At 47.7% G+C, this 26,517-nt stretch overlaps 2 protein-coding genes and 1 long non-coding RNA gene across 8 annotated transcripts in view; 1 reads left to right on the top strand and 2 right to left on the bottom strand.

Moving 5' to 3' along the window:
* Positions 1 to 6,236, top strand: part of Tsg101 (tumor susceptibility 101) — a 38,958-nt gene extending 32,722 nt beyond the window's left edge. For both annotated transcript variants that reach the window (XM_005380423.2, XM_005380422.2), the window contains 3 exons: positions 2,477 to 2,679; positions 4,227 to 4,466; positions 5,898 to 6,236. In XM_005380423.2, coding sequence (XP_005380480.1) covers positions 2,477 to 2,679; positions 4,227 to 4,466; positions 5,898 to 5,987 — 533 coding nt within the window. In that variant the 3' untranslated portion in view covers positions 5,988 to 6,236. The remainder of the gene's footprint in view (positions 1 to 2,476; positions 2,680 to 4,226; positions 4,467 to 5,897) is intronic.
* Positions 6,124 to 10,418, bottom strand: LOC102023581. Of its 3 annotated transcripts, none has more exons than XR_260226.2 (3): positions 9,477 to 10,418; positions 7,724 to 8,420; positions 6,124 to 6,912 (listed from the first exon to the last, which is right to left on the bottom strand). It is a non-coding gene; the product is annotated as an uncharacterized LOC102023581 (long non-coding RNA). The 3 variants fall into 3 exon arrangements; XR_001233127.1 differs by having other exon boundaries at positions 6,124 to 7,826; positions 8,164 to 8,420; XR_001233126.1 differs by having other exon boundaries at positions 6,124 to 8,420.
* An 11,873-nt stretch (positions 10,419 to 22,291) lies between these two features.
* Positions 22,292 to 26,517, bottom strand: part of LOC102020557 (L-lactate dehydrogenase C chain) — a 29,222-nt gene continuing 24,996 nt past the window's right edge. For all 3 annotated transcript variants that reach the window (XM_005380416.2, XM_005380415.2, XM_013511839.1), the window contains exon 8: positions 22,292 to 22,963. In XM_005380416.2, coding sequence (XP_005380473.1) covers positions 22,799 to 22,963 — 165 coding nt within the window. In that variant the 3' untranslated portion in view covers positions 22,292 to 22,798. The remainder of the gene's footprint in view (positions 22,964 to 26,517) is intronic.

The following is a 26,517-nucleotide window of genomic DNA, read 5'->3' as shown; positions in this document are numbered from 1 at the left end:
TTAGGGATCAGGGATTTGGTTAGGTTATGGCGGGGGAGCTTTGGAGTTCGCAGTCCTGGCGATGGCAGCATGTGAGGGAGGCCCCCGTGGAGTCAGCCGTCCCCAAGGACGCACAAGGGGGCGGGCAGCCGGCGCCGAGGGCACATGCACAGTGGGAGCGAGCGTGGTCAGAAGCTGAACAAAGGTGGACACTGGTACTGAGGGGGCGAAAGCAAGTCCTCTTCAGTGTGTAACACAGGGACACACACCGATACACAGTGTGATCGGGGATACTGACACCTTGGGCCAGCAGTAAGCAAACATTCGAGGGGGTGAGTCCAAGAAGATGGCCGGCAGCCTCCTGGCGTCTTCGTTGCATGCAGGGGAGTAGCTAAAGAGTTGGTAGAAAAAGATTACAGTGTTGGAGAGAAAGCAATAAGAAAAACAGGGAATTGAGCTTCGAGGCAATGGCAGTGGCTGGTAAACAAGAGAACAATTTAGAAAAACTACGCATGAAGAGACCAGGAGTCTGAAAAGCAAGACGTAGGTTTTTCACAGGCGAAATGTAGCCATCTAGCTCTGCAGCTCTGAATTCCAAAGCACAGGTTGTCTGAAAGAGTTACTGTTTATTTCTCCGAAATATGAATAAGCTGAGCTGCCTTTATAAAATCAGAAGTGAATTCCAGAGAGTACATACCGGCTAGAAAGCTGTGTGTCACTCACCGAAAGTGCCCGCGCCGCTGAACCTGGCAGGGTGCGCCGTTGGGCTTCCGTCAGCAGGAGGCTTCCGATGGGGAGAGCAGGCTTGTAGAGAGGAGCAGGGCACCTGGCCCGGGGAGACTCGCTCGTTTTCATCTGCTAGAGAAAGAGAATCCAAGTCACAGAAACCTCTTTTCCATGATGGAAACAAGAACTTCAGTGTCCCCCAGGGTAACCAGGACCACTGTAACCAGACAGCTTTACTATTCAAAAAGTAAAAGCAGAGCCAGCTGGGGTGGTGCACACCCGCAGTCCCAGCACTCTGGGGGCTGAGGCAGCAGGATGCAACTTTGACCCCAGTCTGAGCAGCTTAGCAAGAGTCTCTCTCAAATAGGAATGAGCTGAGTGTGGTGGCGCACGCCTGTAATCCCAGCACTCCAGAGGCTGAGGTAGAAGGATCGCCATGAATTCAAGGCCAGCCCGAGCTACATATTGAGTTTAAGGCCAGCCTGAACTACAGAGCGAGACCCTGTCTCAAACAAAAAAAGAATGAATGGTGAAAGTTCAGCATGAAGACTGGTTCGGTCCCCGGTGTCCTCCCGCAGTTAGGATCGAGTGGGACAGTGCGAACTTGGGTGGCACCGGCTGTGGTTTTGCCAGCACGCTGCCCCTGTGGAGACAGTGTACATAGACATCAGGGAGGGGACGAGTGGTGAGTGGACTCGTTTTCTTGCATAGACTAATGAGGTTTGTCTCCCTGATGAGTGGAACTAAATGTTGAAGTGGTAAAACTTTCCCAGGTGGGACTGGTACCCTCTGTGAGTCTGCAGTCTTTCTGCAGTCATTACAGGCAGTTGAGGCTAAATATACGTACGTTCCTACGGAGTGTTCTGTAATGAGATACAATTAAAATGTTCACGCATTTGTTGATGTAGGACCATAAGTGACGGGACACCGAGTCATAAGGAGTGTATACGCCTTCATTACAAGGAGGACTTTTAAAGAAAATACCTGAAGGACAAGCTCTGTCTGAAGTAAGAACGTGAGATAAGACTGATTAGGAAGGGACCGCCGAAGCAGAATACTACAGAATCGGAATGCACAGGTTTATTGACTGTTGAATCCGAGCTATCATTCGCTCTGCCCACCTGTTGTTCCCTCTTCTGACAAAGCGTAAAGGAGTAACTCTCTCGAGGACGGTGCGATGGCTAGGCTGGACTGTCACCGTGATCGGCTTGAGAGCCGTTGAGGGGATTATTGAAGCACCTGTCTGAGGAGGTCATAGAAATGAGGCCTTGGGTATGTCTGTGTCCCCTGGCCGCATCTCCTGTGCCCTGCTCTACCGCGCCCTTCCACCGCAAGCTCCTGCCTCGGAGGCAGCCAGCCGTGGACTGAACTGACTGAAACCGGGAGGCGGACTAAAGCTGCCCTCCTCGCGGGGCTCAGATGTTCTGTACCAGCAACAGGACAACTACTGCGGAACGGCAGACTCTCACTGGCCTCGAGCGTGAGCTGAGGCCGTGCGGCAGAGAAGCCTGCAGATGGGCTTGCCGTAAATGAGGTGTACTCAGTAGGGTCCCGGGCTAAGTGAGAAAATAGCCATTGGCGGTGATCAGGGAACAAGGGCAAATATGGACTAACGGTAAACCCTCCCGCGGAGCTTCTGACTCAGCGCGTATTTTTAACATTTACTGTCCTTCCTGTTTTAAAGGTGTCAGCACACAGGTTGTGGGCTGAATAGAAAGAACAGGAAGAAGTTGAGCAGTAATCAGGTGTGTTTCACCCGTGTCTCCTGCAGGTCCCAGCAGAGATGGCACCATCAGCGAGGACACCATCCGGGCCTCTCTCATCTCGGCAGTCAGTGACAAACTGAGATGGCGAATGAAGGAAGAAATGGATCGTGCCCAGGCGGAGCTTAATGCCTTAAAACGAACAGAGGAAGACCTGAAGAAGGGACACCAGAAACTGGAAGAGATGGTCACCCGCCTAGATCAAGAAGTAGTAAGTAACTCCCTGAACACTTGGCAGGTGTTCTGTACACGTCCTGGGTGTGTGTACAATGAGAGTTCCAAACACTATAGTGTCTTTAGACATTTGAATTTTACCTTCGCTCATGCTTGGTTAAAAGTGGAGCCCGTGTTCGGTGGTTGGTCTTCGGGAGGTGAGTGATACTCAGAGCATTTAGCTTGCACTGTCAGCCCAGGAGATAATGTTTGACCCCGAGGAAGACTGACTGAGCACTTACTGTTGCCACACAGGTAGAGGAAATAAGGAGTGTAGAGCGCTAAGCCACTGTGAAGATCTGTAGACCTGTGTTGCGGGTTCAGGGTTTCCAAATGTGTGAGCCACTCTTCAGATTGTCTTTAGCAAGCTGTTCTTAGTAGTCCAGAGATATTTGGGTTTAATTTAAGAGTTTTATGTAAACATACTATGTGCCGGATGTGGTGGCGCACGCCTGTAATCGCAGAACTCCGGAGGCTGAGGCAGGAGGATCACGGCAAGTTCGACACGATCCTGAGCTACAAAGTGAGCTCAAGGCCAGCCTGAACTGCATAGTGGACTCCTGTCTCAAAAAGGGAAGGAGAAACCTACGTGCGCCCACGAGCTCCTGGGTTGCCTCACGTTTGTACACGTTGGTGCCAAGGAGCGTCAGCACTCAGTCCGCCCTGCGGCTCTGTCCAGCGATGGTGAAGTGCAGGCCCGGGCGTAGCAGGAGCAGCAGCTTCGCTCCATTTGTCACAGCTGCGAGGGAGAGTCTGTTTGAGGAAATGCACATTTGTGATGAAAACAGAGAGCAGTGGGAAGAGTGATGTCTTTGGGGCAGGGATTGGCGTGTACACATTGTCCTCGGGAATGGTTCTAGCGCATGGATAAAGTGAGCGTCGAGGTAGCTGGCTATTTCCAGATGTTCAGGAAAGCGACACCAGTGTAATTCACAGCCCATTGCTACCGCCTACACGATGTTGAAGCTGGAGGTATTTAGGGCTGTGCACGTTGGATTCTCTGCACAGATTGAGGAACATTATTCCTCTGTGGCAGATACCCACTTGTCTGGAGGGAAACCTTTCATGATTTTCTGTGGAAAGGTACTTCCTGCTGGAGAAGAGCCTGTCTGACGGACTGGTTCGGATCATTTGTCACTCAGAAGTGATGAGCTTGTCACTGTTGTGTGCTCAGCTAAGGGTATTTGAGATGCGGTCTCCTTGTTTTCAGTCAGCATCTTTGCTCCTACCTTTCTCCCTCCCTTTTACAAGGTGTTACTGCAAACGATCTCATCCATGAGTTATTTAAATACTCCTTTAGCAGTCTCTTCTTTGAAGTTGAGTTGTGCATGTTTAACAAGATGATTCTGTATCAATTAGTAGCCGGGCATGGTGGCGCATGCCTATAATCCCAGCATTCAGGAGGCTGAGGCAGGAGGATCCTTTTGAGTTTGAGACCAGCCTGGGCTACAAAGTGAGCTCAAGGCCAGCCTGAACTGCATAGCGAGACCCTGTCTCAAAAAGATAAATTAGTATAAAGTCATCATATACAACTTCTGTTTTTAGGCGGAAGTTGATAAAAACATAGAACTTTTGAAAAAGAAGGATGAAGAACTCAGTTCTGCTCTGGAGAAAATGGAAAATCAGTCTGAAAACAATGATATCGATGAAGTTATCATTCCTACAGCCCCACTGTATAAACAGATCCTCAATCTCTATGCAGAGGAAAATGCTATTGAAGACACTATCTTTTACCTGGGAGAAGCCTTGAGGCGGGGCGTCATAGACTTGGATGTCTTCCTGAAGGTACGTCTTCCTCACGCTCTGTTTTAGGTTTTGGACCGTGCAGTGCAGGCGCACCGGCCCTGAAAACCACACACCAAACGGGCTTCTCTGTGCAGGGTGGGTGAGGTCATCCTCCGGAAGTGCAAGCGGGATGTGTGACCGCGGGCAGTGTCCTGACCGCGAGCGCTGAGGAGTGGTCCGCAGAGGGCGAAGTGGGCTGCGGCTGCACTTCCCCGCCAAGCTGCGTGCTGCCCCGAGGGGCGCCTGTGCGGGGCGGAGCAGGCACCGGGCCCCATGGGTTCCTTCGCCTGAGTTCAGCTCACACACTGCCCCGCTCCTTGTTACCGGCTTACGTCCTTAGAGTTGTGTGATTTGAAACGAGTTTTTACAGCTCAAGCAGCCCTCCAAGGAAGTGGGCCGCCGTCTTGAATACAGGTTGTCTCAGGGTAATGGTGTCATGCAGACGGGAAAATCGAGTGGGCCAGCTTTGGTAACCGCTTGGTGGCCGTGTGCGAGTAATGGCCAGGCACTTCGCAGGTACTTGATCCAGCTGCTGCGGGGGCCCCGCTGGACACGCAGGGCTGGTCTTGCGGATTTCGCTTCCTTTGTCTGCCTCACTCAGACAGACACGTGCCTCCGATGGGAGGTGCACACGCTGCTGGCTGTAACCCTGAGACCTGAGCAAGGCCTGCCTGCCTGGGCTCTGTCTCCTAGTTGGGTGGCAGAGCTTAAGGGAGGGTGCACTTGGAGAGGCAAGAGGAGGAGGGTGTTTGCTAGACGTTGAACCAGAGCCCAAAGTTAGTTTCTTATCCTTGCCCTTCCGCTGCTTTTAACCAAGGAAGATCGGGAAACGGTTTGGTAACTTTTTTTTGGTGGCACTGAGGATTGAAGCTAGGGCGTTTACACTGAGCTATATCCCCAGGCCTTTTTTTTTCGTTTGAGACTGGGTATTGCAGAGTTGGCCAGGCTAGGATCAGACTTGCGGTCTTCCTGCCTCAGCCTCACAGAGTGCTGGGACTATAGGTGTCCATCGTGATTGGCCAATTTGGAGCTTTTATTAGAATCACAGTACAAGTTTCCCTGGCACCTTCTTATCCTGAGATGTGGCTTAGGGCTGGGGATGTAGCTCCAGGGAAGGACACTGCCTAGCACATATGAGGATCCACTTTTTTCAGTCCCCAGCACCAACAAAAAACATGTAGCATAGAGTTCTGAGTCAGGTTCTGCATGCTGATGCTTTCCCTGGACTTCTTTTTGGGGTTGCAGAAGACTTTCCCCCAAGATCCGCAAGACTCGATGTGCAGTTTAAAAAGCCCCGTGTGAGGTAGTGGGTCAAAAGCTGGATGGAGGTAATGTGTTCAGGGTGCCCGGGTCCCATCTAGGTATAAACCGTCTGATGCTTCACCCCGGCCTGGGTCAGAGCCTAAACTGTTGGAACTTTCTCCCTGCCAGCATGTGCGTCTTCTGTCCCGTAAGCAGTTCCAGCTGAGGGCGCTAATGCAGAAAGCGAGAAAGACTGCCGGTCTTAGTGACCTCTACTGACTTCTCCGCGACCAGCTGGAGACTGACCTCTTCCAGAGCATTCTTTCCTTCTCTTCCTTTCTCTTATCAGTAGGTGCCCAGAATAAGTTATTGCAGTTTATCATTCAAGTGTAAAATATTTTGAATCAATAATATATTTTCTGTTTTCTTTGGGGAAAGACTGGCTTTTATTAATGCACTTTCTATCCTCTGTAAACTTTTTGTGCTGAATGTTGGGACTGACTGTGCTAAATAAAATTTGTTGCATAATTTTTCTCTTCTTCATTGGATTTCTTTAGGAGAGACCCATGAAATCCTACAGAGACCATCTTTGCTCTTAGCAAGAAGAACATAATGTCCATTTAAGTTGCAGTTCACTATTACTTATTCTATAGAATATAAAGAAAATTCTCTTTCACATAGGGTGTATCACACAGAAATCTAATTTTGAAGTACTTGAAATCGGGGGAGTTAAGTGAGCAATTTCTGTTAAAGGCCAGGGGGTTTCCTCCCCCCGCCCCTGCTGGGTCTGTTTCCATTTGAAGCCTGGCTGCACCGTAACTGCTTTCATCAAGCGGGGAGCAGGACGGTAGATGGGAGCGGTGCGTGTGAGCCCTGTGTTAGGTAGGCAGGCGGCCTGGCCGTGATGAAGCGGGAAGGCCAGGCCTGTCGTGGCTCGTAAGCACGATGACTGCATTCTCACAGCACCGTGAGAGCGGTGCTTCCCTCAGACCTTGTTACAGTGTCGGCACGTTACCATCTGAAGTGAAAAGAAAATTTTTTTAAATTTCAAGGGACAAGTACAGCGTCCAGTGCTTCCTTGCTTTTACTGTCGTTTGAAGTCTGTCTTCATGGCAAGTGGCACTGTAGCCCCGCTGGAAGCCACTGAGCGATGCGATCCTGCAGAGCACCTCCAAGGAGAACAATGTTCTTCAAATCGAGAAGCCTAGGAAAGAATAGAACATTCTGGGATATAAAATAATTTCTTTCAGATTTAGGGAAGCCCAGCCTGTACCTCTTCCAAGAGCATAATGACCAACTTAGTCATCATCATGGGTTGTTTTTTTTTTTGTACCGGGAATCAAACTCGACCTCACGCTTGCCGGGCAGGCGCTGTGCCACTGAGCTACATCCCCAGCCATCATCATGGCTTTATACAGTTCAGATCTTTACAGATTAAAACCAGAGCAGGGAGATAGCTCAGTGGCACAGCGCTTGCCCAGCAAGTGCAGGGTCATGAGTTCAATTCCTGGTACCAAAAAAAAAAGAAAAATTAAAATCTACTTACAAAAATTATCAGAATAAAACCTAGCAAAATCAAATCAAGGTTTTATCTAGTGTGAGGATTGGAATTAACATTTAGATTTATTTTGTGTGTATATACTTTTATTTTTACCTTGTAAAATCGTTAATGTAAGTTTGGAAGAAATGCTTATCACTACATGTCCATTTTGTAAGCAAACTACCTGAGAGTTCCACAAAGCTTAAACGTCTATCAGTAATTTCTCCTAGAATTCTTGACAGTGGCTATTTAAAGACAGTGAACAGTAGGGCTAGGAAGGTAACTTCAGAGATCTAGAAGTTAACATAAAACCAATTCCACCACTGACGTTAAAAACTCTGTGGCAACTCCTTAAAAATAAATACATAAATACGCACACACTCAGTCAACAGGTGATTCCAACACGGCGCTAGTCCCTGGGGTGGTCTCAGCACTGAACAAAATAGAATTAGTCCCTGACAGCTTGAGAAGTTACCTGGAGCTCGGCATGGCGGTGCACTCAGGAGGCTGAACCCTCCGGAAGCTGAGACAAGAGGCTTGCTGTGAGTCCATGGCCAGCCTAGACTGCGTGGTCTCGCCTTCACACAAAAGAGACAGAGACAGAGAGACGAGAGAGAAAGAAATTGATAAAAAAAGATGTGCTGTAATAAAAGTGAAAGGCAAAAGATATATATGATCTGAAGAGAAACCAGAGTGTGCTGTAATAAAAGTTACAGGAAATAATCTCATCCCTGTAGCAGAGTTCACTATGGAGACTAACTTCCAAAATACTGAAAACGTGAAATTAACATTACCTAGAAATTTTTTTAGTACCGGGACTCAAACTCACGACCCTGAGCTTGCCAGGCAGGCGCTGTGCCGCTGAGCTACATCCCCGGCCCCAGCGCTTTCCCACTGCAGATCAGTATCACTTACCTGAACTCAGAGCCTTCAGAGGAATACCAGCAACTCTCGTTTATTATGTGTACTCCGCCATCCAGCAGGGCCGTTTGGTTTTGGTTTTTAAAGACGGGCTCTCACTCCGTGGCGGGCTTGGCCTGGCACTCCTGGGCTCCAGCAGTCCTCTTGCCTCAGACTCCCAAGTAGCCGGGGCTGCAGGTGCCCCCCTCCACACCTCCGCAAATTTCTCTTAATTGCCGTAGGTGATTTTCAACAGGAAGCATTCGAAAGTACTACAAAAAATTCAGCTGTGTGTGCCCCAGTCTGGGTCATCTAAGTCAAAAACCTCTAGGTGGGGGATCCACAATCCAGGCACCTTGGCAGAAGTTCAACAAAAAAGTGGCACCTTAACCCTGCCAACTGTAGACAGTTCTCCCTTCTCTCCCTTTAAGTTCACCCCTGTACTCAGAGTTGGTATTAAATGGCTTCCAGGGGTTTCTAGCTAGAAGAAACTGAAGACTGCTAGCACCTCATGTCTTTCTTTAAATTTCCCCAGTTATGCTCATCCTTGATCTGAGAAATTCATGTTACTTAAATTACAGTGCTGATGGCCGGGGATATAGCTCAGTGGCACAACGCCTGCCTAGCAAGCTCAAGGTCCTGAGTTTGATTCCCACTACCAAAAAACAAAAACAAAAAAACATTCAATGCTGATCTTTCTGAATTGGACTGTCCTAAGTTAAACACAAACCACATCATGGTATTTAGTTCTGTATTAAAGCATTATAATCTTAACTATTTGTAGGTGTAGGATTTCCAGTAAAGAGCTCATGTTTTTCAAGTTTGGAGGGGTTTGTTTTGTTTTGTTTTGTTTTCCTTTTTGAGACAGGGTCTTACTCTGTAATTCAGGCTAGTCTTAAACTCACTGTGTATCCCAGGCTGGCCTCAAACTCACCGTGATCGTCCTGTCTCAGCCTCCCAAGTGCTCGTCTTACAGGCATGTGCCACCATGCCTGGCTCTGGTGAATCCTTTTTATTTATATATTTATTTATTTTTGGACAAGGTCTCACCATGTAGCCCAGGCTGGCCTCAAATTTGTGGTGATCCTCCTACCTCAGCCTCCCAAGTGCTGGTATTCCAGGCATGTGCCACCACGCCCAGCTGGTGGATCCTTTGATAGTAAATAAACATGATGAAAATTAAAACACTACTAAAAATGCATAAAGGAAACTTTCTGCTTCTCAGAAGCTATTTTACTTTATGTTTAAGTCTCTGTCTGATCAATATGTTCAAAATACATAACGCATTTCAGAGAGCAAGCAGGGCCCAGTGATGCTCGGGCTATCACCTGAGTCTGTCCCAAGGATCAGCCCCTGACAGCTTCGGGAGTGGACGCCACGCCTCTGCCAGGTGGAGTAACAGGCAGCATTCAGATGAGAGCCACTCCCAAGACCACTGCAAAGAAAAGCTCCAGTAAGAGAAAGCTCTTACCTAAGCAGTGACCCATTTTCTTAACATTTTACCTAAATTTGTTGGAGGAGACCGTGGTTCTATATCGAGATGTAGTTATACACCAACTCCAGTCCCATCTACACAATAGAAATAAATTTTGAAAAACCTTTTTGTTGCTAGTCTGCATGTCCTGGTATGCAGAAACGCAGTACATCCACTCCTTAGAAAGTCAGGAGAAAGCTGGGCGTGGTGGCTGGAAGAAATTAAAGACGTCCTATGTGCATGGATCAGGAGACTTAAAATAGAAATGCCACCAAAGCTGGCCTGCAGATTATTCAGTTCCTGTCAGAATCTGCTGCCTTTCTTTCTCCCCAGAATTGACAAGCTGATGCTGTTTTTTTAAGCTGATTGTTACATACATACAAAATGTAAGGACCCAGGAAAGCAAAAATAATCTTGGAAAAAGAACTTCAGTTGAAAGATTTTATCACTCAAAGCGATCATAATTATGTCTCTAAACATTACTGTGGAATGAGCTTCATGATGCACTTTTTTTGTCTTTTTGAGACAGGGTTTCACTACATGATACACTGTGTTAAGTTAAAAATGAAGTAAGATGTATGTATATAGTAACAATAAACCAATCATAAAATAAAAATTTTAAACCATGACCTCTAAAGGAATGCAGGCTATCAGGGCAAAGAAGACAAGGATAAAGCTAGACTTCTCTAAATATGGTGTTGGAGCAATGTAAATACAAAATCATGATGGCTGGGCATGGTAGCACACGCCTGTAATCCCAGCACTCAGGAGGCTGAGGCAGGAGGATTACCAGGAGTTTAAGGCCAGCCTGAGCTACATAAGTCAGTTCAGAGCCAGCCTGAATTACATAGTGAGAGACTGTGTCTCAAAACTCACAAAACAAAAAAACACATACATAATCATGAAACTACTTAAAATAGCAGGTCTCCATATAAAAAGTCAATGAATAAATAAACTTGGATATTCAGTTTTGGCCTACTCACAAAATAATTTTAGAAGGCCAGTTGTGGCGCACACCTGTAATCCCAGCACTTGGGAGGCTGAGGCAGGAGGATCACTGCGATTTCGAGGCCAGCCTGAACTGCATAGTGAGACCCTGTCTCAAAAAGACTAACAAACGAACTTTAGAACAGTAGTAACTTGGCTCTAAGCTGCTGAGCGCTAGACTTATAATCAGCTACCTGCCTGAACATTTCCTCCTGCGTTGTCTTTTCAGATATCTCAAACTTAACATGTCTCAATTGGGTATCTTCGTTTTTTTGGGTTTTTTGTTTTGTTTTGTTTTTTTGTTTTTGTTTTTGTTTTTGTTTTTTTTTTGTCTTGTTTTGTTGTTTTCTCTTCTAACCCTAACATAGCCTCCTACTTCCGTCTCAACCCTTTGGGAACATCCCAACCTAGGTACACGGAACTACTCTCAATTAGCTTATCTGTGGAGTAGCTAGGAGTTACTTCTGATTCCTCCCTCTGCCTCACCACATGTACTTGTATCAGAAGTCTTCACCCAACATATACTTACATTGTCCACCTTATCTATGCACGCAGTGAGGAGTCTAGTACAATTCTAGAGAGTTGTGCAGGAAACTATGCTAATCTGGGAAACAAACCTCAGCACAGTCTTTTTTGTTTGTTTGTTTGTTTGTTTTTTTGTTTTTCTCCGGTACCAGGAACCGAACTCACGACCTTGCACTTGCCAGGCAGGCGCTTTTGCGGCTGAGCTAAATCCCCAGCACCAGCACAGTCTTTAAAATGTAAACCATGCAGTCATAAAAAATAAACACTAATATTTAAAGAAATATTGCCAGGTGTAGTGGCACATACCTATAATCCCAGCACTTGGGAGGCTGAGGCTGGAGAATCGCCCTGAGTTCAAGGCCAGCCTGAACTGCATAGTGAGACCCTGTCTCAAAAAACAAAAACCAGAAGAAATTTTTACCACAGTGTATATACAGTGATTACAACTTGCAATTAAAATACATGTTACACTAACAAAACACAAAGATTCGGAGATTATATTGGTAGTTTAGAATCTAATGCTAAGTTCTTTTTTGTACAAAGTTATTAAATTTAACCTCAAAAGTCTTCAGTTAGACTGGTAATGATAATTCACAGAAGGAACTATATTGGGTAATACCGGGAATCATTGAACACAATTTGCTGGACTAAATCAAAGGGTGTTTTGGGGTTTTTGTTTTATGGAGGTTCTTTGTTTTTTGTTTTTGTTTTTTAAATAAAAGGAAAATATTAACAGAGAGTCGACATTTTACAAAATAGCAAAGGAACAGTACAGACAGTACAGAGTTACAAACAGAGTGGTAAGGAATTAACAATGCTTGTTGTATTACATATTGATATCTTCAAAGTGGTTTCTCATGAAAACAGATAGAGACATACAAAGCTGATCAACCAAGGACTCATTGACAGTTTCTTTCAGCAAAGAAATAGAAGACAGTAGAACAGCCATGTTGACTATCCTGCACATACATACATACAAACTTTCTCCTTCTTTGCCTTCTTATGGGGGTTCTTTGGCTTGTTGATTTGCTTGTTTGCAAAGGAAACTGGGAATTGAACCCCGGCCCTCACACTGAGCCACACCCCCTGCCCTTTTTGAGATGGGCTCTCACACATTGCCCAGGCTGGCCCCAAAGTTGTGATCTTCCTGCCTTAGCCCAGCAAGCAGCTGAGATTACAGGCGTGTGCCCCACAACTGGCTCATAGGACTCTTCATTTCAGGAACTTGGTACTCAGTTTTCATTTAAAAAGCAAAAATACCTTGTACTATTGAGAATAAGAGGTTTGGGGCTGGGGATTTAGCTCAGCGGCACAGCACCTGCCTAGCAAGTGTGAGGTTGTGAGTTCCATTCCTGGTACCGGGGGAAAAAAAAAGAATAAGAGGTTAGATTGTAAATTGTCCAATAAAGAATATTTACACAGAAATGGGTGTAGTATGAAATGAAAGAAAGACAGACAAATAGGTATAGTATGAAAAGACCTTGGAACAGGGAGATCTTGGTTCATTCAGTCAGTTCTTCAAATGACTACCTCTTGGGTTCCATGTAAGTAGTTAGGAGCTTAGGCTTGGGATCGCAGAACTGGGTTCAGATCCATACTGCATCATTTTTATTTAACCCCAGTTCATAAATGTGTCCCCTGTAAAACAGCACAAGTGATATTTGGCATTTCCATGCAAGGGCTGCCATGCTGTAGTCCACTGTCTCACCCTTTAGCTTATCTTCATCAATATTTGCAAAGGTTAAGTTCACCATTCAGACCCTAAAAGATGTTAGTGGGGGGGGGAGCGGGGAGAGAGGGAGGGAGGGAGGGAGGGAAGGAACACCACTTGAGCAACTGGCGGATGAAAAAATTCCTATGGTTAGCAATCTGCCTAGCTTGTGAGCTATTAGATACAGAGAAGATGCAATAGACTTCATCCTGACAGAAAGTCCAAACCAGCAGAGATACAAATTACAGAGGAAAGTTTGAGCTCATCATTAGGAAAGCAAATCAGAAACTGTTTTAATTATACAGTGGTTTCTTAAGGGAGGGAACCACCTGTTTTTTATTTTTTTTGGTTTTTCTCTGGTACTGGGAACCGAACTCACGACCTTGCACTTGCCAGGCAGGTGCTTTTGCCGCTGAGCTAAATCCCCAGCCCCTCACCTGTTTTTTAAATAAAGGGATTAAAACCAAGCTCTTTGCAACACTAAACTTGTACCGTTCCATAGTCAGACAGTATTACCTGCAGAAAAGGATGCTATATATTTCTAGCATCTACTTCACTTGTAAAAAAGGAGATGAACTGTCTGCACAAGAAGCACTAGAGGATACACGAGGCACTAATTTCAGTGGCTGCCTGTAGTGCTGGCCGAAACTGCTGGATGGAAACTGGATGAGAGGATCATTTCTCCATGTACATCTTTTTTAGAAATATTTATTTAAGGTACTGGGCATTGAATCCAGCATTTTTACTCTAAGTTACATCTACAGCCCTCTTAAGTTTTGGGGTAAGAAGCCGGGTATGGTGGCACACGCCTGTAATGCCAGCACTTGGGAGGCTGAGGCAGGAAGATCGTTGCGAGTTCGAGACCAGCCTGGGCTACAAAGTGAGCTCAAGGCCAGCCTGAACTGCATAGCGAGACCCTGTCTTAAAAAAAAAAAAAAAAAATAATAATAATAATAATAATAATAATAAAGTTTTGAGGTAAGGTCTCAGCTGTCCAGGCTGGGCTCGAACTTGCCGTCCTCTAGCCTCAGCCTCCCAGAGTGCTGGGATTACAGGTGGGCACCACCACGCCCTGCTATCTATTAAATTACTTTTACTTTTGAAAGTGGTAAAGGTGTTGCTTTTTGAGGAAGATGTTTTAAGTAAATTTTCCTTTTTTTTGTTTTTCCAGTACTAGGAATTGAACCCAGAGCCCTGAATGTACACTAGGCAAGTACTCTACCACTAGGCTATGACCACAGCCCTTCTTTTTTTTTACTTTTGAGACAGGGTCTCAGTAAATTGCCCAGACCTGGCCACACACTTGCAATCCCCGCTCCCCCAGTTAGCTGGAGGCATATGCCACCATGCTTGACCTTTTATCTTTATTATATATTAAAATTTTCCCTAAAAAGAAAACACCTTTGCGCTAACACAGTACTTCAAAATAATCAAGTAACTCTTATCTTTTTGGTTTTTGGTTTTTTTTTTCCAGTACCAGGAATCGAACTCACAACCTTGCGCTTGCCAGGCAGGCACTGTGCTGCTGAGCTAAATCCCCAGCCCCCAAGTAACTCTATCTTAAGCAGATGTCCAAACAAACTATTCAGTCTTTTTACTTTATTCTACTTAGTGCCAATCTAAAACCAAGCCTTTGAAATTTTAAAGTATAATTAGGCTAAAGTCTAAGCTGTGTCACTAGGAACTGATTGTTGCTTAGAAGATATGAACTCCTCTAAATACTCTGGATTATTCACAGAGATTAGAGTAGTATGGAGTAGAATGGTATTGGTAAAATTATCTTTCAAAGATAGTTCTTAAAATGTATCATAACTCTAGTACCAATGAGCACACCTAGAATTAGGGTTCCTTGGTGTGAAAAAGGCTGATTCCAGGACTGGTGCAGAAAATAATACAAAGTTGCCGGGTGTGGTGGCGCACAGCTGTAATCCCAGCACTCGGGAGGCTGAGGCAGGAGGACTGCTGTGAGGTCGAGGCCAGCCTGGGCTACCTAAGCACGTTCAAGGCCAGCCACATTACATAGTGAGACCCTGTCTCAAAAAAAACAGAAAGTCAAAAACACAAAACAAAAACAGAGTGAAGAACCAGTAACATCTAAGTCGGGAAGTGCTCAAAAAATCCCCACAACTTCATACTGATGGAGTCAAAGGGGACAGGGTCCAAGTGAGAGAGCTCCCACAGGGCAAAGCTAGGGCAGTTTGAGAAACAAAACGAAGAAGTGGTACCGAAAAGATAACTAAGATCCATGCGCCCGCAACAATACTGATAAATAACTGACGTCCTCAGTAGGGGAGGAGAAATACATACCCATGCAGAGGAATTACCTGAATCCTTCAGGAGGGTTGACACTCCACCCTCAAGGACAGAGAGTAGAACCTCTCCAGTAGGGAAGCGGGAAAGAACTCCACAGTAGAGAAACCCTCCTCGGTACTCAGCCGGGTGGCTGCGGGCAGCGTGAGTGCTGGCGAACCTGTGGGCAGGGCAGACCTGGATAGGACGGGGTGAAAACGGCCTTTGCCTCTGCTTCCTTCCCAAACCCCAGAACAGCAGTCTGGCCGTGCTCAGAGCAAATTCCAGAGAGGGGCGCTCTGTAAATACCGACCCACCTCTCCTCAGCATGCCCGAGTATCAAAAAGGAAAAAACCTCTCAAACTCACAGTGTAGAGAAACCATGGTGACTACGTGTACGGTGGGATGCTGGGAATTATCACAAAACGAAGAAAGGACATGCGGTAAAAACTGAGGGAAACGTGGTATGTCAGTACTGGTTCCTGCACTGTAATAAATGTACCTACCAAAGTCTCATGCTGATAACGGGATGGGGGACAGACTCTGTACTATCTTTTTATAATTTTTTTTGTTGTAAATGTAAAACTGTTGTAAAAAAATAAATACTATAAAAATGTATCCTAACTCAGTCTCTCTGGATTCTCTTTATTAAAATAACATAAGTAGAAAATCCAGTCCTTGTAGTCACAATCCAGCACTTTTTCCCTTTTAATGTGCAGTTGGCTTTTAGCAGTTCTTTCATTTGACTGTCTATTTCACTAGCCACTGTCGGGACTCGGGATACATCATCTAAAACAAAATGGATCTCACAGTAATGTATGGTGTAATCCAATAATTTTAAAGATACTACTGTTTCTCTACTATGATTGTACCATAAATTCCCACTGAGGATTCTTTCTTCATCATCAAGGAGCCTGTAAGATACCTCCAGGCAGGGTGTGTTGGTGCATGCTTGTAATCCCATCACTAGGGAGCTGAGGCAGGAGGATCCCTTCAAGATCAAGACCAGCCTGGACTACATAGTGTATTCAGGACCCGCCTGAACTACATAGTGAGACACTGTCTCAAAAATAAATACATAAATAAAGCAATAAATAATCAATCTCCAGCTCCTTGAATGAAAGAAGTTGCAATGTAGTGCAAGGGAGAGGAAAGATTGAAGTGAGCCTTAACATGGGACTACATTTTCTAAGATAAATGCTACAGTTCTCAACAGAGTAGAAGGCATGCTCTAAGAGCTTAAGGCCCGCAGCTAAGATAGCATCCCTCCCCCACAAAGAAGGTCTTCAAAGTGGAAACGGTGAAAAGTTCTTTTAACTGCAAGCTTTTCTGTATACAGTGGACCCTTGACTTACCAACTCAGGTCGTTCACAAGGGCTGGTTATAACTCAGGTTGGTTTTAAGTCAATAGAAGAAATAATGGAAATACCCATAATATGTTCCAAACCTCCCAGGGGACCCCTTAACTCACCTTTTCATAATAAAAAAGTGCTGTGTAATGTGCGTAATTTACCAGGAACACCAATAATTTTCCTAGCGTGTTCACCAAAAGTTATAAAATGTGCCTAGTTCACCAGAAACAGCAGTTCTCGCCACTCAAGAGGACGGCTCTGGCTTACGGGCAGGGAGGATGAAGTGGAGGTGGTCACTGTTTGGAGGGAGAGTCCCCTTCGACAGGAATATCGGGACTCTGGCTCTCTGGCATCCTTTTCTCGGGAGTCTGTAGCCCACTAGGGTCTGCTGGCTCCCTAGGTCTCAGCCTTTTCAGAACTAAAAACTGGTCTGAAGTTTTCTGTTTCTGTCTTTTCTTTAACACTGTTCTGTGGTATGCCAGAGTGAGCCTTAACATGGGACTACATTTTCTAAGATAAATGCTACAGTCAACATCCTTTCCTGTGTGGGGTTCACTGAGAAATCCTGGGCCAATGTCAACATTGTCATTAAGCACGTTAAAGCAGGCGTTTTCTCTGTCTGGATGGGTCTTCTCTGCAAATGTTTGTAGCTGTCTGTTTTTCAGGATTTCCTTTATTGCAGAAGAACGTTGCTGCACTGATTATTATCCTCGCCCTCCTCTCCAGAAAGCTCCTCAGCTGCCGTTCTCTGTGGCTCAGCCAGAAGTTGCTGAAGTTCCTCTGTAGACAGCTCCGCTGTGTTCCCGCCCCAGTTCCTCAGCATCACCACTGTCTGCATGCGGCCTATGGACTGCTGTAGCAACAGTGCCATCAACCACGGGGTCACCTGTAGGCTCGGGCTCCTCTACACAGCCTTTAAAGTGTCTCTCCTGTGTAATTTTAGGCCACAGTTTGTTGCAGGCAGATCTAGTGTCCTTAGACATTGGCCCAGGATTTCTCAGTGAACCCCACACAGGAAAGGATGTTGTCATGTTCTTCCAGCAGTCGTTCAGGGTTGAGTCTGTATCTGAGACCATCTGGAAGCACTTCAGAAACAGTTCCCTGTGTACAGCTTCTTAAAGTTAGCTGTAACCTGCTGGCTCATAGGCTGCAGTGGAGGAGTTGTATCAGGTGGGAGGAACTCGACTGAGAGCCATGGGAATTCTTCAGCCAGTTCTTCCAAATCTGGTGGGTGAGCATCAGCATTGCCCACGATGAGGAGAGCCTTGAATGGTAAACCTTTATCCTCTAGATATTTCTTAACAGTGAGACAGAAAGCCTCCCTGATCCATTCAAGAAAAAGTACTCTTGTTACCGAAACTTTTGCATTAGATCTCCACATGATGCCTGGACCTATCCTTCATGACTATGTTTTCTCAACACTCTGGGCTCTCAGAGTGATAGACCAAGAGAGGTCACCACTCATATCGGCACATATTAGTAAGGTTAGTCTGTCCTGCATAGGCTTGTGGCCTGGCATTTTCTTCTCTTCCTGGGTAGTGTATGTTCTCTTGGGCATTTTCTCCCAGAAAAGCCCAGTTTCACCACAGCTGGAAACTTAGTAAGAGCAAAAGCCATTTCGCAGTGTCATCATTTTGAAGTGTATATAATTTTCAGCAGCCCTGCTATCAGCACTGGCTGCTTCACCGTGCCTAATTATGCCATGAACCCCAGTTCTCACTTTAAAATCATGAAATCACCCCTTACTGGAATGAAATGTTTCACCATTGTCACTCACTGATGGATTATCCTTTATGTGGGCTGCATTTATAGCCCTAGCTTTTTTTTTTAGACAGGGTCTTGCTATGTAGTTCAGGCTAGCTTTGAACTCACGATGTAGCCCAAACTGGCCTTTGAACTCGTGGTGATCCTCCCGAGTGCTGGATTACAGGCATGGGCCACCAAACCCGACTAGCCCTAGCTTTTTGTTTGTTTGTTTTAAAGAGCAAAAGAAGGACAACATAGCAATAGGGGGGCTTACCGAATTACAGACAAAGTGGTAGGACATTATCAATGGTTGTTATTTTACCTATTGGTATCTTCAAGATAGTTTCTCAGGAAAACAAATAGACAAAGAATAGTGAGTTACAGACAAAAATGGCAGGAAATTATCAATGGTTGTTATACTATAGCTTGGATTCTCCAAAGTGGTCTCTAGGGAAAACAAATAGAGCTATACATGAGTGATTAATCAAATAATCATTGACTAGTCTCAATGGTTGTTGTTGAAAACACATAGTAACAAACATGCATCCATTTACGAAATAGCATAGGAACAATACAAACATTACATAGTTATGGACAGATTGGTAGGAAATCATCAATGGCTGCTGCAATACATGTTGGCATCCTCAAAGTGTCTTCTCAGGAAAACAAAGTTATGCAAGAAGGATCCAACATGTAGTTACAGCCCAAAGGTTGGGAAAAAATAGTGGATTACCTCATCAGTGATTCCCCTCACTGAGGTGTGACGGCTGGAAGGAAGGCCAGGACTGAAAAGAAGGACTGAGAGACCAGCACCAGTGTCCAGCAAGGGGCCGTCCACTTTTTCCTCCATAGTCATGATTTCGCGGGATCCGGCCAGAGGGTGAAGGCAGAGTATGCCCTGGGCCCCTTCTTTCCTGCCGGACCAGCTGGTAGGAGGGGTCTAAGCCCTGGGGCCCCTGCTCCAGAGGGCAGCCCGACCTCCAGTGGCCACCCCCACAGTCAGGGCATGGCCCAGGGGGCCTCCCAGGGCAGTCCCTCCCAAGGTAGCCCGGCCCCCGACAGCGGCAGCAGATGAATACAGTCGACGAGCCCTAGTCCGGGGGCCCCGAGAACCAGACCCAGGGTCTGCCTTTCCCAGTGCTGCAGCAAAGGCAGCCGTCCCCTCTTGGTCTCTCTGCCCTCTCCCCTTTAGCCCTAGCTTTTTAACAAATTATAGACTCAGGCTATAACCTGCCATCTGCCTTTCATCTGTCCACACTAATAATAGCCTTTCTATCTCATCTACCACCGCTGATCGTGACTTACTAATTTGAGTAACACTGTTAGCAACACTAGCTTCCTTATATAAGTCTTTTCGCGTAAGATTGTGGAGATGGTGGACTCCATCATTTCCATCATTTCCTCCTTCTTTTCAATCATGATTACTTTACCTGCCCTTTCTTCCTTAGCTTCTTTTCTAGCTTTCTGGGGGCCGTTTTGATAGCAGTAATCATAGCAGTTATATAAAGCACTGACTGAAATCACGTCCACAAACACGCACATCTCGGCTCAGACTGACCCTTATGCACACCTGTATGTGCTTTTCTGGCATTCCAAGTCTTTGTTTACAACCACACAAGTGGCCGGCATTTGGTCTTAACTCAAGAATTTGGTCATAAATTAAACCTAAACTTCTGGTCATAATCCAGGTTGTTTGCAGGTGAAGTTGGTTGTAACTCAAGGATCCACCATATGCATTATCTGTGTACTGAAGATAGGCTGCCTTTTTTTTTTCCTTTGCAAAAGATTCTTGTGTTTACTTTTCAGGGTTGCTGTACTAGATAGTACATATGAAGCCTCTGGGGCTACAGAAATTGATTTCCATGTACGTTCTCTGCATTAGCAGCGAGGCCACCGCTGATCATGCATTACAGTTGGCAGAAACAAATGGCTTGTGAGGAAGGCGGGTGATCGGCAGGAGCAGCCGTGGCCGCAGCTGTGATTTTCAGTGCCCTAAGGGCGCTTACAACAGGCAGATATGAAACCTAGGCCCGATCCTCTAATGATTCGTGCCGGTACTGAAGCCTATGAAAAGGTAGCTTACAGAAATGATATTCCATTAATTAAGTCAAAATAGGGTTCAAAGTTTCTTAAGATTTACTAAAACTTCATAGGTTCACATCTAGGTAATAGTGTTATTTATTTACTTGTGTTTTTGAGACAGGGTCTCGATATGCAGCTCCGGCTGGCCTTGAGCTCACTTTGTAGCCCAGGCTGGCCTTGAACTCATAACGAACCTCCTGCCTCAGCCTCCCGAGTGCTGGGTTTACAGGCGTGCGCTGTATTACACGTAATACTAGTGTGCGCACTATTACAGGTAATAGTGTTAGAAAGGATTCTTTTTAGTCCTGTCTCCAGGCATTAAATGGGGCAGTAACTTTATCAGCTACACTCACACTAAACCCCAACGCTACAGCCAGCCTGAGTAAGGACGAAAGGGGAGTGGAGACGGAAACGAGATGACCACCAACTGACGTGTGTGCTCTTCTCTCCTGCCGCGATTTCCCCTGTAGTGAACTACTTGTGAATCACGCAGTTACTTCACACTGTGAGCGCACCAGGAAAGCGCAGTGTCAGCGTACTTCCGGAGATGCTGCTAGCATGTACGATACCGACATAAAATTGTGCAAGCGGCACATTCTCCGGGCAGAACCATGAGAAAGGCCAGCTGGTTCTTTCGGGTCAACCTAACAGGTTGGATGGGGCATCCCTCCCCTCGCTCCCCGGAACTGGGCACAGCACAACGGTATGCAATGGCCTCACCTGCAGCTGAGGAAAAGGACCGCCCCGGGCGCAAAGCGCGTACTCACCTCTCCTGAGACGCCGACAGCTCAGGCACGCCAGCCGGTCCAGTTGTGCGAGAGAGACCTTACTGCTCTCACGGCCGCCTCTAGGGGGAAATCCTTAATGCTGCCGCTTCCTGGTCACCATTTTGCAAACCGAACAGTGAAGACCTGCATGCCCTTTCCAGGTGTGACCTGGTCTGCAATGAAGGGAGCGGATAGGGACCCCTGGGCGCTGCAGCCACCAGCGGCTGGGGAGCCATAAAGCGAGCCAGAGGAGGGAGTGGGCGCCGCTGCGGAGGGAGAGAAGGGAAACCCAGACTACAGTTGGGTGGCGCAACCCCAGCTTGGCCACCCTGCTGCCCTGCCCCGACTCGTCCTCCTCCGGGCCGGGACTCGAGGTCCGCAGGCTCAGGCGCCAGGGACCTCGGGCCCCCGCCCCGCCGGGACGGACGCGCTGCCGGTGGGAAGAGCCATCCCCGGCCAAGGAGGAAAAGCCGCTCCCCAAGCGCCCAGGCTCTAGCGGCTCTTCCGCACCCCGGGGGACCAACTCACAGCCCGAGTCGACAGGCAAACGAACACACGGCGTAAACCGCCGGCCTTTCGACGCCCGCCACCCCTAACACAGGCTGCGCGAGCGCGGCTGCTCCGCACGTCCCGCCCTGCACCCGCACCGCGCCGCGCCAGAGCCGACCGAGGTCCTCCTGCGGGTGGGCGGCTCCACCAGGGCCCCCGAGGAACGGCGGCCTTGAGCGAGGAGGCTGAGTACGGTCTGCCCAGGATTCATCGCCAGGGAGCCCGCCCGACCGTGTTTCTAGCGAGAGCCCCCAGGCGGCGTCTCGCCTTCCGGTGTCTCCGCGGCTCGTGTCCTGGTTTTAATTTGTAAGGTACCTTGGTCTTGATTTCTTAGTTTTTGTTTCACTGTGTGTTTATTATAGCTCTTAAATCCTTCATGAAGTCAGGAAATACTTCATCAACTGTGTGTCCGTATGCATGTGTGTATACAGAAATCAGGAGAACCACACACTTTCTTACCTTAGACACCAAAAGAAAGTTACCACCAGGCATGGTGGCACACGCCTGTAGTCCCAGCACTCGGGAGGCTGAGGCAGGAGGATCATTGTGAGTTCGAGACCAGCCTGGGCTACAAAGTGAGCTCAAGGCCAGCCTGAACTGCATGTCTCAAAGACAAAAAATAAAATAAAATTTAAAAAAAAAATCAATTGGTATAAACTTGCAGAGTTGAATGTATCATCTCATTTATTTTTGTATCTTAAAGTTACATCTCTTTCTAATACATATGATCTTAAAATAAATATTTAGTAAAGATTATACACAGACACGTGAAGCTAATGAAGCAACGTGAAGAGAATGTGCTGGATGTGATAATGGAAGAAGCACAGATGAAGCTTCAAAACAGAAGTACTTCTTGGCTTTTGTGAGACTCTTAAGTTGTATAGTATAGTCGGTTGTTACACATGTTCTACTACACTCGAAGGCAACTCTTACATGTATGACACACTTCCAAAATGTAACTTACACTGTGTAGATCGGGTGCCATTAGAATGGACCCACTGGGGATTCGTAAGAGGAGAAATTTCTACTATTTCCTCCTTCTCTTTTTGAGAGACCAAAGTTGTGTTGTAAGTCTCGAATTTTTAAATGTTTTTTAAAGATCAGATGAAAACACAAAATGTAAAATATAATCTTCTATCTTCTATGAAACAGCGCACCATTCAGAGGTTTAAAATTTCAGATCCTTTTGGACATTCCAAAGTGTATCTGCACTCCTCTTGAAAAGGGCCTCCTCCTCAGAATTCAAACTGACTTTAACGATATCTGAGACACCATTCCGCCCCAAGATACAAGGGACACTGAGAAAGATTTCTTCCTTTATTCCGTATAAGCCCTGAAAGGTAAAATCAGATTACTGATCAGCGACCCGATATGGGAGGGCGGCTGTGTGAAAGGTCAGCAAAAGAGCATACAGGACAGCCGGTGGCGCTCAGGTAAAACCACCTGGAGGACAGCAGTTACTGGTAGCAAAACCGAGAACATTTTTAGGTCCTGTGACCATATGGAACTTAGCTCAGTGACACTAGGAACGTGGCGGTGGCCTTTAAAGGGACCGGGAAAGACAGACTGTTTTGCCCCTGCCTTACCTGTCCATCTTCACGCCCCGCAAGGACAGGGGCAGTCCTTCGCTTATCTGATGAAAGACTGAGATCGGTAGCCTGTGTCCATACAGGGAACAATAACGGCGGAGCAGAAGATGCCTGCAAGGCGCCGCTTCACACCTACTCAGCCGGCGGTACCACTGGGGCTGCACAGCAGCTGCTACCCTGCGGCCTCTGGAAGGGAAGCCCGCAGTGAAGGCTGTGGGTACTGTGGTGTTTTGTTTCGTGGTACTAAGAGAGTCAACGCAGGGCCTTTACAGCACGCTATAGCCCCCCAGCAGTTTTTTTTTTTTTTTTTGAGATAGGATTTTGCTGAGTTGCTACACTGCCACACTGCCCGGAATGGGCTCCCGGCTTGTGATCCTCCTGCCTCGGCCTTCCAAAGTGCTGGGATTACAGGTGTGTGCCACCACACCTGGCTGCCAGTGGTACTCTTAACATGCCGAGCAGAGCTTTGCCACGGAATGTGCTCCTGCCCTTCTGTGCCCCTAACTACCACCACTCGCTGAGTTCTACCTAGGACCTCCCCTGATGGCCAGGGCCAGAGGAGAGGTGAGCCCCTGCCCCTGCTCGGGCCTGGCCTGTGGAACCTCTGGTTGAGTGGCCCCAGAGTTCTTTTCACCCTTGCAGCCAAAGCCAAGGCTAGAGAAGCGGCTGTGAGAGGCTGGCACCGCCTGGGCAGGCCACACGCCTACCGCATACCCACTCCTGCTATGCCTAGACTACTCGCCCACGGCCCGCAAGGTAAGAAGACCCTTGCCTCCACCACTCAGTGCTCCTTACCCCTGCACTGGTGGGCGGGGCTAGGTTTGTGAGAGGAAGCGGGAGGGCCTTCCTCCAGATCTGATTATAAACAGTTGCCACAAACTGGGTATGGTGTACACGCCTGTAATCCCTGCACTCAGGAGGCACAAGTTCAAGAACAGCCTGGGCTGGGTAGCAAGAACCTGTCTCAAGCGTCCCCACCCCCACAGAATGCAACAGCTGCCTGGAACTCGCGCTGAGGGCAGGGCCTCCCGGACAGCTCAGAGCCCACAGGGGCTGTTCAGCTGAGGCCCTCTCACGCTCTCTCGGCCCTTCCTCGGGGCCACAGGTGTGCCCCATTTCTCTTCTGCTCCCGAAGATTCTCCCTGCAGAGGACGTCTGGCTGCCCCTTCTACTGCAGTAGGGTGCCCTCGTCTGATAGTGCTCTAGCTCACCCGTGCGAGCGCCAGCCACCACCACCGAGGCCGGCAGGCCGCACGCAAACGCCCCGCCGGTTCAGTGCCCGGATGTGGAAGGCCTCCGGCCACGTAGCCAGAGCACCCGCCTCGCCTCCCTTTCCCTCCCTCGGCCGTCTGTTGCCTCCTCCGCGTTCGTTTCTGGAGCCTCAGCGCGAGCCCGTAAGGGTTGGGTGCTGCGGGGGCCAAGGCCCTTCTGCTCCCTTCCAGAGTTTCTGGAATTCGTTCCCTCCCATTTCTGCCGTCTCTCCTCCCTCTGGAAGGGCAGAAGGGTGTTCTGCGTTGAAACTGGAGAGTGCAGGTCAGTCCCACGTACCAGTGGAGGCCACTGGGCAGTCTGTGTGAAAGGGCCTGAGAGCCCTCGGCTGCCCGTGGCCTGCTGCCAGCCCTCCGCCTGCCTTCTCTCTGAGCTGCACGCCTGGCTGGCACTGTGCCCCTTGGATGCGCTAAAAGTTGGCTCTCAGTTGTTCTTGGACTGGCCTCGAAATAGATGACTATTTAAAGAAAATTCCCTGTTATTTGACCAAAAAAAATCCAGTTCATATATTAATGTGAAAAAACTCTATTTTGATTTGTTCACTGAAAATGTGAGGTAGAACAAAGTAACAATGAGAAAGAAGGAATAAGCATGTGCAATGCGCGGCTCTCCCCGCGAGAGCAGTTCTTATAAAACCAGCTTGTCCTGACCTCTGTGAGGTGACTGGATTCCCACGGTACTCGCTCAGGGCCCTCGGGAGGCACCGCCCGACTTCCGCGGAGCCCCAGGGCCGTCCCTTCTGTCCCGGCCTCTGCGTCTCCGGGAAGGGAAGGGCGTGTGGTGACCCTGTGCGCTCCCTCCTCTTCGCGGCCTCCTGCGCTCACGAAAAACGCACTGCATTCTCTTGCCGAGGCGCCGTGCTCCGCCTCTCCCCAGGACCACTGCTAAGCTGGCTACCCCACATTCGGAAGAGGTTTTGGTGCGCGGCTCACAGCATTCCCTGTCTCCCTCAGTTTCCCCGCGGCCGCGCTGACTCCGCTCCTCCTCGTTCTGGTTCCTCGGCTTCCCCAGCCCACGGGACATCTCCCCCGCTACTCCGGACGGGTCTCTCCATCCCCAGCTTACGTCCCAGGAGCCACCACGCTGCGGCTCTTCTGCCCTTTCTGTAAGCCTCATGCTGCTTCAGCTTTCGGTTTTTATGAATACTCGTTTAAAAACAGTCAGAGGGCTGGGGATATAGCTCAGTGGCACAGCGCCTGCCTGGCAAGCGGGAGGTCCTGAGTTCGATTCCCGGTACTGGAAAAAACCCAAAACCAAAAAAAAAAAAAAAAAGGGGCACAGCCCCCGCACCTGTCTGTGACCCTTTAGGCAACATGTGCCCTCTCGGCTCTCCCTCTCTCTCGTGCTCTTTCTTCCTCCTCCACTTCCTTCCTAGTCCTATTGTTGTTTTTGTACTACGAATCGAACTCAGGACCTTGCACTTGCCAGGAAGGTGCTTGTGCCGCTGAGCTATATTCCCGGCCTCCTTTCTCTCTATCCCTGACTTGTCTTTTGCTCTGACACTCCACAGGTGCAACTCACACTCAGACGAATTTAGTTTATCTGCTTTCTCCATGCACTGAGGTCCCTGGAAACACTGTACACGTGTAACATTACAAATTAATGATCACCAACCTCAATAAGCGTCCACCCTGACAGAAATTCTGTGTTTCTATAAACAGCTGCATATGTATGTATGTATGTATGTATGTAAAGCTGAAATCTTGCTCTATTGCCCAGGCTGGTTGCAAACGCCTGGGCTCAAGTGATCCTCCACCTCAGCGTCTCAAGTAACTGGACTGTAAGCACGCGCCACCACACCTGGCTGTGATTTCTTTTTAAAATCAAACTGTCTTTCTCAGTATCCCCCACTAACTATTTCAAAGCCAGGCATGGTGGTGCACACCTGTTATCCCAGCACTCGGGAGGCTGAGGCAGAAGGATCATTGCAAATTCAAGACCAGCCTGCAGGGGCTGGGGATTTAGCTCAGCGGCAAAGTGCCTGCCTGGCAAGCGCAAGGTCGTGAGTTCGGTGTTCGGTTTCCGGTAC

Source organism: Chinchilla lanigera, unplaced genomic scaffold, assembly GCF_000276665.1.
Source record: "Chinchilla lanigera isolate Chin_1 unplaced genomic scaffold, ChiLan1.0 scaffold00013, whole genome shotgun sequence".
Lineage (NCBI taxonomy): Eukaryota > Metazoa > Chordata > Mammalia > Rodentia > Chinchillidae > Chinchilla > Chinchilla lanigera.
The sequence above is the reverse complement of the archived record's forward strand: the minus strand, read 5'-3'. Positions and strand labels throughout refer to the sequence as shown.